The sequence below is a fragment of the Leptinotarsa decemlineata genome, unplaced genomic scaffold (assembly GCF_025532065.1).
Source record: "Leptinotarsa decemlineata unplaced genomic scaffold, Ldec_3_MD MMD2_tig00000882_RagTag_RagTag, whole genome shotgun sequence".
In the NCBI taxonomy this organism is placed as follows: domain Eukaryota; kingdom Metazoa; phylum Arthropoda; class Insecta; order Coleoptera; family Chrysomelidae; genus Leptinotarsa; species Leptinotarsa decemlineata.
In genome coordinates, this window is record NW_027412556.1 from 18,993,881 (window position 1) to 19,003,816 (window position 9,936).

Genomic DNA, 9,936 nt, shown 5'->3' on the forward strand with positions numbered 1-9,936 from the left:
AGACCAAGAGGATGCGACACCGGCGGCGAGGATAGTGAGGGAGCAGCTCATAAAAGGGGGATGCATGAACTTCGTCGAGGCTGTAATTAGAAATCGGAGTGGTGAAGTGGTGGTCAAAGGTAAGTCAGAAGAGGAGAGTAGAATGATCAGGTCCGTGCTCCAGGAAGAGAGTAGGGTGAGTGTAAAGGAGGATCAAAAGCCAAATCCCCATGTCATGCTCACTGGTGTTGAGAAGGGATATGGGGATTTGGAACTGATCCATCTCCTGCTGACGCAGAACCCCGAACTGGGTGAAGGGCTCTCACAGGAGGATGTGGAACAGGTTAAGATCAAGAAAAGGAGAGAATGTAGAATGAATAAATGGAAGGAGAATGTGATTGTGGAAGTGAATCCGAGGCTCTTTCGAAGACTAATGAATATGGAAGTAATCAGTATTGATCTTATGAATATATACGTTGAAGAACACAACAGCGTCGCAGTGTGCTACCAATGCTGCCGATTTGGACACACTGCGAAAGCGTGTAAGCAGGAACCGGCGTGCCACAAATGCGGAGGGCAGCATGAGGGGCGTGAATGTAGGGGTGATAGGGGGCTCGGATGCATCAACTGCAAGAGAAGCCGGAGTGAATGCGAGTGAGAGGAGGTACTCGGCAATAGATCCGAAGTGCCCGGTGTATTTGAGGAGGGTGGAGCTGCAAAGAAGGAAAACGAACAATGTTCTTAGTACTACAAATTAATGTTGGCAAAGGACGTGAGGCTACAGCACTGCTGCGGAAGACCGCGGAAGAGCGGGGTGCCGCAGTGGTATGTGTGCAGGAGCCGTGGATAAGGGAACCAAAGTGGGAGGGATGGGTCAGACACGATGGGGGAGACGGGACAAAGGTAAGGACATGGGTTCGTAATACGGTTGAAAGCTTGGCCCTCATGAATGCAAGAAGCATGAACGGGATAGGAATAATTGTAGGAAATGAGAGGAAAAGCATGAGAATCATAAATGTGTATGATGAGCCAGGTGGAAGAAGGAATATTCGAATGGAGGCAATTAGGATGATTTTTGATGAATGGGAAGGACGAAAGATACTGGTTGGGGACGTGAACGCAAAGAATACGGCATGGGGTGGTAACATCACGGACGAGAGAGGAGAGGATATACTAGATTGGGTAACTGAAAAGGGATACACAATGGAGAATGCATGTGGTAGTCCTGCCACTTTCCACAGCAACAGAGGCGAGAGTTGGGTTGACCTGACCGTAAGTGAAAACGTGCAGGTCAACGATTGGAAGGTCAGTATGGATGAGACACTGAGTGATCATAGAATGATAGAGTTCACCGTGATGGGGTTGCCGAAGATGAAAAGAGTGTCTGTAACGAATGTAAGAAGAACCAACTGGGAAGGGGCTAGAGCAAATGCTCGTCGATTACTGCCCAGGAAGGTTAGATACAAAAGAGGAGATTGATAGGGAAGCGGAAAGGCTTCAAGGAATACTGAAAGAGGCATGTATGAGACATATACCTAGGAGTGAAAGGGTGGTGGACACAGAGAAAGAGTGGTGGAACGTGGAGCTAGAAAGCACACGAAGAAAGGTAAGGAGAAAAAGGAGAGAAGCACAGAGTACGAGGGAGGAAGGAGAAAGGATGAGACGAATGAATGAATACAGAAGAGAGAGGAATAGGTATAAAAGAATGATAGAGAATGCAAGAATCACATGGCTGAGAGAGAGAGTGGAACGGATCCAGGACGAAAACCCCTGGGACCGAGCCTATCGATTTCTCAAGGATGATAGGGCCAGGGAAATGCCATCGAATGTCGAAAGAGAGGACGGAACCTTCACCGAAGGGAAGGAAGAAACCAGCAGGATGCTGATAAAGAAGTACTTCCCAAAGGACGATCCAGGAAGCGATAACCAGGACCGGCGGCGAATAAGAGGTAGAGAGCAGGACGAATGGGGAGAAGAACAGTCGGCCTTTACAGTCGGGGAGCTGCACGCAATAGCAGAACAGCTACAAGACGGTAAGGCCACTGGAGTGGATGGGGTACCTAATGAGGTACTAAGAAAGGTTGTAGAATGAAAGGGAGAACGTATGACCCAATTATTCAACGCCTGCTTGGAGAGAGGGCATTTCCCTGGAGTGTGGAAGCAAACGAAGGTTGTGTGGATACCCAAGAAGGACGGAAAGCCTAGGCCTATCAGTTTACTGACAGGCATGGGACGGGTGTTGGACAGGCTTCTTAGCGGTAGGATACAAATCTGGTGCGAGAGGGGGTTGAAGTTCTCTCCTGAGCAATATGGCTTCAGAGAGGGAATGGATACAGTCATGGCAGTGGAGAAAATGGTAGAAAGGATAAAAGAGAACAAGAGAGCAAGGAGACACAGTCTGGTCGTGGCGTTAGACCTGTCCAACGCCTTTAACACCGCGTGGGCGACAGCAATTGAAGGGGGAATGAGAAAGATGAGAATGCCAGAGAACGTGGGTAGGACATGCATGAGTTTCATAGGGGAGAGAACAGTCTCCTGTGGAAGAGTCACTGAAACGGTGAACAGAGGCTGTCCACAGGGTTCCAGTCTGGGACCGACCCTATGGCTGATTCTGATGGAGGCATGGTTCGAAAGAATGGAGAAGATGAAAGATAGAGAAGGCATTGGAGCGCATGGAGTGTACGTGCAAGCCTACGCGGACGATCAGCTGGTCATCGTCGAAGGCAACTCCGTCAGAAACATAGAGGAAAGGTGGAAGCTGGTATGTAATGAATGCAAAGCATGGGAAATAGAGATGTGGCTGGAATATAACGAAAGAAAGACAGAATGCATGTACATACCAGCGAGAAGGGATGAAAGACTTCCGGTCATCAGGACAAATGAGAGAGAGCTAGAGATAAGAATGAACGTGAGATACGTCGGAGTTGTGGTGGACACTGGATTGCTATTCATCGACCACCACAAAGAGGTGAGAAAGAAGATGAGTGAATTGGCGGGTAAGCTAAGGAGGTGGACCGGAAAGAATGTAGGACTGAGGAGAGAATGCGTGAGAATCATCTATGAAAGGGTAGCAAAACCGGTGATGCTATATGGGGTCCAAGTATGGGGATACAGAGTGCATGACAGTAGAGTAAGAAGGCAGCTGAGCGCAGCGCAGAGGCCCTTCCTACTAGCATCAAGCGGGGCTTATAGGACAACGCCAACGGCGGCGCTCTGCGTGATGACAGGGATCGCACCACTACATGTGGAAACCAAGGCCAGATACACGGAATGGAGCGTGAACGGGATAAGAAAGATTGAAGACAGAGTGAAAAGAGGTGATAGGGTATCCCCATGGATACAAGGGATGTTGCTGGGGGAAGCGGGGGAAGGAAGCACGACCGAGGTGCATGTGGATGCTGCGGTAAGGTTAGATGAAAAGAGAATAGGAATAGGATGGGCATGGAAGAGAGAGGAGGGTGAATGGGTCACAGGGAATGAAAGAGTCAACGAACAGAGCAGCGCGAATGAGGCGGAGATGATTGCGATCGAGAAGGTGATGGATATATGGAGTATGGAAGAGAACGTTATGATAGTCAGTGACTCCGCAGTGGCTGTGGAATGGATGAAAAGGGGGAGAACGAAGAATGAGAGAGCAGTGATGATTCAGAGAAAGATTGAGGAGAGGAGTGAAAGGGGAGCACGGACAGGACTTACATGGAGAAAAGGACACTCAGCCGACAACATAGGCAATCGAAAGGCGCATGAAGAAGCCACAAAAGGGTTAGAAAGAGATCATGTGACATGGGAGGTGAGAAGGATAGGCAGTAAGAATGAGGAACGAAAGAGAATAAAGGAATGCATCAAGAATGACTGGCAAAGGGAATGGGAGAGCGGAATGACTGGGAGACTGTTTTACAAGTTTTGTAAAACAGTAGGGCACGAACCGCTGGATCTGTCGAGGAAGGCCGTGCAGCTACTGACGGGGCACGGAAACTTCCCAGGATACCTAGCTAGGTTCAACCTGGGACCGGAAGTGCCATGCCCCTGTGGATACGGAGAACCGGAAACGGCAAATCACGTGATTGAGAGATGCATGGATGGGGACAGGACTGGATGGCGCGAATGGAAAGAAAGAATGGAAAGAGAAAAAGGTGATATTACACTCAGGGAAGGGAATGGAAAGAGGGACGATTGAATAAGATTCGTGAATGAATGGGCGGAGAATGTCGTCAGTAACGAATGAAAGGACAAAAGAAGATAGCTGAGGCGTACAGCGGAGGCAGAAACTGGGATGGAAAAGGATGAGTGCCCTGTCAGGCCGTCAAGGCAGGCTGGGCGATGGGATAATAAAATTAGGGGTAGACAGGTTATTAGGAATATTAGTATTGTTTAAGGGAGTCTGGGGAGCAGAGAGCTGAATTAGTTTTGTTAGAATTATTATTTATTTTGTTAATGTCATTAGTATTTGTATTAGTAGTTCAAGGATCATTATTATTTTTATTATTGTATATGTATATTGGAATATTGTAATGTTTGGATAAATAAATAAAGAAAAAGGGTCTTCTACCCCGCTGGTTCGTCCTCCCGCATTGTCGTCGCTCTGTGACGGGGATGCGAGAAGGGGGTGAGTCAGGAGGAGTAGGGGTTCCCTTGGTAGTGGTAGCGGTAGATAGAGGGAAGATGCTCAATTGAAAGGCTGTCGGCCAGGACAAGGAGCAAAGGAAAATTCATGTTCCCACGGTTGAATGGAAGAGCAATATCTGCGATGATTCATCATACGCAGATATTGAATCCTGCCATTTGATTTGTTTTAATGGAATGAAACCATTAATGAAAGCCATTAGTATTTTTTTTCCACCGTAGTGTGCGCTGGTCAGGCCCTACCCCCCGAAGTCCCGATACGTTCGGGAGGGCGCGCCAGCATTATCAACTAATGACCACTCCCCACACCGTGAGGTAAGTGATCATTGGGTCCAAGAATCATGTGCCCTGAGCAACCGCATTGAGCCAAGAATGATAGCCTTCTGTATTTGTGCGATTAAGATTTCTACCTTAGTGTGGCAAGCCGGTATGATTTTAAGATTCGAGAGTAGAGAGGACATTATTCCACCAAGGACTCCAATAATCAGAACAACTATCTTGACAAGGTAATCTGGATAGAGTTCGAAGAGAAAAACTCGATATTTTATCCGTTTTTCCTCCTCTTTTATGACGATATTCGTCTCGCCAGGAGCTGAAAACTCCACGACAAATGATAATATAGCACTCTTAGGGCCGCGTTATGTCGATGGATATAGGCCGAGACCGCATATGCTGGACATGCTGCTGTATCCAGTACCATTCTGTCATGTAGACACTCCAAACTCAAAAGTCCGAGGCCTTCCTGTTATCGGGGGAAGTACAATCGTGGAACGGACGATTTGGAATGCAAACTCCTATAGAGATGCATCATTTTTCGGGTCTTTACGTCGAGTTGATACAGCTCCTCCCGAGTCCACTTCACGACTCCATACGAGTAGAGTAAGATTGGAACGGCAAGCATATTTGTTGCAGCAACTTTGTTCTTCCCCGACAGTTCCGATGACCAGAGCTGTCGAAGTTTGTGCTGATACTTGCCGCGGACAGAGTTTTTCACTGCTGTTATCTCTTGTGAGTGGCGTTGTTCCACCCCGAGGTAAGTATACGTCTCTCTGGCATCCAGATGGTGTAGGATGCTTTCATCTACGAGCTGCACATCCTCTCCGTAGACCCCGCATCGTCCTCTTTTGAGATGGACCATTGCACATTTGTCTATCCCGAATTTCATACCGATAGCATGCGTGTACTCTTCCACCACCCTCAAGGACTGATGAAGATCCTTCACTTCAGAGGCATAAAGTTTAAAATCATCCATATAAGACAGATGGGTATTATTATTATTTTTCTCACCGTAGTGTGCGCTGATCAGGCCCTATCCCCCGAAGCCCCGATACATTCGGGAGGGCGCGCCAGCATTATCAACCAATGACCACTCCTCACACCGTGGGGTAAGTGATCATTGGGTCCGAGAATCATGACAGCCTTCTGCATCTGTGCGGCTGAGATTTTTGTCTTAGTGCGGCAAGCCGGTATGATTTTAAGATTCGAGAGTAGAGAGGACATTATTCCACCAAGGACTCCCATAATCAGAAAAACCATCTCGACAGAGTGATCTGGATGGAGTCTGCGGAGTTCGAAGAGAAAATCTCGATATTTTATCCGTTTTTCCTCCTCTTTCCTGACGATATTCGTCTTTATTATTATTTTTTTTTCACCGTAGTGTGCGCTGGTCAGGCCCTATCCCGCGAAGCCCCGATACATTCGGGAGGGCGCGCCAGCATTATCAACCAATGACCACTCCTCACACCGTGGGGTAAGTGAGCTCCACTTTTTTTATAAAGACGAACAGTGCTTTCTATTTTGATATCATTGATATATAATTGTCTGATTGATTCGCCATTAGTTGATGAAGATCCATAGTAATTTCATGAACTACACCTCACGAGTTGATCTCCACTTTATTTAAAAAATATATCACGACATGTTCCGCTAACACAGTAGCTTTATCAACAGTGATTTGAATACTAGGTATACCTAGTATACTAGGTAGTATTCAAATCACAGTGATTTGTATGCTAGGTATACCCAGTATACTAGGTAGTATTCAAATCACTGTTGATGAAGCTACTGTTTCAGCGAAACATGTCGTGATATATTTTTCAAATAAAGTTTGTGGAGATCAAATCGTGAGGTGTAGTTTATGAAATGATGTATAATTTGTTATTATTTGCTATTCAGAAACGACAGGTATTCAAAAAAACAACGGCATCTGCTGTGGTCATGACTCCATCAAAAAATTTTGTTTAATGAACACTAGTTGTCAAAACTCATCAAACGTCATAGGTTTGTACTTGTGATGCACTATTTGGAACCTTCGGTGTAGTAACGATTATTACTGGAGCTTTTTCCCAACACGAAATCGTTATTCTCAACACCCCAACACGTGTTTCGATTACCAAGTGATCATCTTCAAGAGGAAGATTAAACTGATAAAAAAGGACATATGTAAAATCAATAGATAAGGCAAACTGTAAAATTAATTCAAGACACCAAAGGTGTGGTATACCTTTGTGTGTAGTATACCTGTATGGTATACCTATATAGCATAAATAGAGTTAGCTCACAAGTTTTTTAGTTTAATCTTCCTCTAGAAGATGATCACTTGGTGATCGAAACACGTGTCGAGGTGTTAAAAATAAGGATTTGGTGTTGGAAAAAACTCCAGTAAGATTCATTTGATGTTTTAAATAATTATATTGAGCACATTTGGAGTGAAAATAATCCAGGACACTTCAGAGAAGTCATATCACGAATTAGTTGAACGTGTGGGCTGGAATTTATAACGACCGAATACTTGGACCTTATTTCTTCTCTAATACTTTGAACAGGGAAACCTTTCTTCGGTTCTTACGAAATGAATTCGAAGAATATATGGATACGTTTTCCCTGGCCAATTATAACAGCTACTGGTTTCTGCATGACGGGGCTCCTCCACACAGTATAAGAGCAGTTTGCGAATATTTACACCAAAGATTTCCTGATAGGTGGTTAGGAAATTCTAAACCAATGAGGTGGCCGGCAAGGTAACCTCGCCTTATAATTTTCGATACTTTCTTGTGGGGCACTTTAAAGAACTTAATCCATAGAGATCAAGAAGATCACACAGTAGGTGAACTTATAGAAAATGTCATCACTCAATTAGAGTCTATCAGAAGGAGATTTCTGGTGGCCATTGTAGTGAACGGACGTGCCGATAACGTCCGTCCACAAAGAAGGTACGCGGATGCGTACGTTATGATTGTCTACTGTGCAAAGTAATCAATATGTTGAAGTTTATGTGAAAGTTCAAACAGAAATGTCCTCTTTATTCACGCCGGTATCCAGGCCGGGATGGTTCGGATAATCACGTAAAGAGGGCGATGTATGTGAATTTAAAAACCCTGAGGTCTCACGAAGAAGAGGCGACTCAAACATATATGTGGAAAAAATCAAAAATTCTTCCAAGCAGAAGGCTACAGTAGAAAATTTGAATTATTTTCATCATTGAAAAGAATGGCAGCACTGCTTAGAGCAATGCTGGCCACCGAAGAAGCTCCTGTCATCTTTGATAGAAGGAGCCTGGACAATGACACCCCATTGGAAATCAAAATCCAACAAAGTTAGAGAGAAAGAGGTCTATCAGAATAAGGGTTATTGTGAGGGCTGTTCTCAATTTGAGATGATGAGCTCACCTATATATTCAAGAGGAAGGCCTTCATTTCGAACATTTGTTGTAATACTTTTTGTGCATTTTTAACAAGCTCATGATTTCATTCTTGGTTTTTGAAGTACACCCTACTCAGCCAAGTATTTGTCCAATATAGCGGATAATATTCGGCTGTTGTCTTTTCGGAAATACTTCAAAATAAATTTGTGCTGCTTTCGTACTATTCATATCAAATTTATTATGAAGTAATAAGAAAAAAGTTGATTATGACTGCCAGAAGACGAAATGTCGGAGAGTAAATCTGAATATGAAAACAATTTGAAATCCTTCGAATCAAACGGATGATTATCAACAACAAACACATCAAGAAAACCTATCCATTTCGAGCAAAAAAATATTTTGCATTATACTCGCAAATGTCAGCAGCCACGGTTTTTGAAGTATATCATGAGGTACCGTTGGTAAGCTAGGATTGTTGAAAAATGAAAAAATGCTGATCATAACATAATAAAATATTTCAAGTGATCTGCCTGGCTGGTTACAGGTAATTTACGAAGTAGGAATTCAAAATCGAACCATTAATGATTGGGATTTCCCTTATTCAACTACGCACGACGATGTGTTTTGTTGTTCGATTAAGTGGGAACATTTCACGTAACAGAATTTGCTTTTTTAAACTAATCGAACGAAAATTACTGATGATTTTACCAACAAACAAAAAAAAAATTTTGCACACATTTTCAATACACAAGTACCATAATTATTAAATATTCAGACAGCCTGTCCAGAAAATACCGAATGTACTATAGTATGTTACATGTTATGTGTGTTACATATTTTACATTTGGTATTCACAATTGAGTTGACAACGTCGCACTTAGGTGGTCGTCCCTAAACCGGTCAATGAATATTGCGAGCCGGCCAGTACTGAATGACCTCCATTGGATGTATATACTGATTGTTCCAAAAGTATTCATTATTACATTAAAATCAACAAGTCTTCGAAAAACACCTACCTGGTGTGTGAAAACGTCTAATATGGAGATGGAATAGCTTCTACGTAAGACTAGGATCAATTGAAACGTTCTAGTTCAATATGACATATCAACACTAATAATTATACAGAATGATCCAATATTATTCCAATAAAAAAATGTAGGACTCCCATCTTGAGTTACAAATTTCCAGAACAGAAAATCAACTCAAATTTCACATTGTCAACCTTGATGAAACTTTACTTTTCTACCACACCTCGTGGTGTCCTCCAGAGGATAAATTCTTCATAGCGGTCTTAATATCTCGCATGATCTCAAGCGAACAACGTGAAAATTCCATTTTTCTCAGGCATTAATTTCTCTGTGATAGCTAACGGTCAGTTTAGTGGTTTCATGTTGTCCACTCCAATTGAAACAACATCTCCCTCTCTGCAATCTTTGATATTTTTCCACTCGAAACCATTTTCAGGTGGCCTGAGTATTCAATTCTAACTCTTCGTCGTAGATCCTCTTTCAATTTCAATCTATATCCTGATCTCAAGCGAACAACGCGAAAATTACCATTTCTCTCAGGCATTAATTTTTCTGTGATAGCTAACGGCCAGTTTAGTGGTTTCGTGTTGTCCACTCCAATTGAAACAACATCTCCCTCTCTGCAATCTTTGATATTTTTCCACTCGAAACCATTTTCAGATG

At 43.6% G+C, this 9,936-nt stretch overlaps 1 protein-coding gene across 1 annotated transcript; it reads left to right on the forward strand.

Annotated features, from left to right (window-relative positions):
- The first annotated feature begins 714 nt into the window (after positions 1 to 714).
- On the forward strand, positions 715 to 1,458 carry LOC141482245 (uncharacterized). The gene has a single exon (XM_074175251.1). It carries the CDS (start codon positions 715 to 717, stop codon positions 1,456 to 1,458), a length of 744 nt encoding a protein of 247 aa, XP_074031352.1.
- The last annotated feature ends 8,478 nt before the right edge of the window (positions 1,459 to 9,936 follow it).

What these genes read in the sequence shown, in the direction of transcription:
- LOC141482245 (XM_074175251.1), top strand. Translation starts at nt 715, where the DNA reads ATGTTCTTAGTACTACAAATTAATGTTGGCAAAGGACGTGAGGCTACA.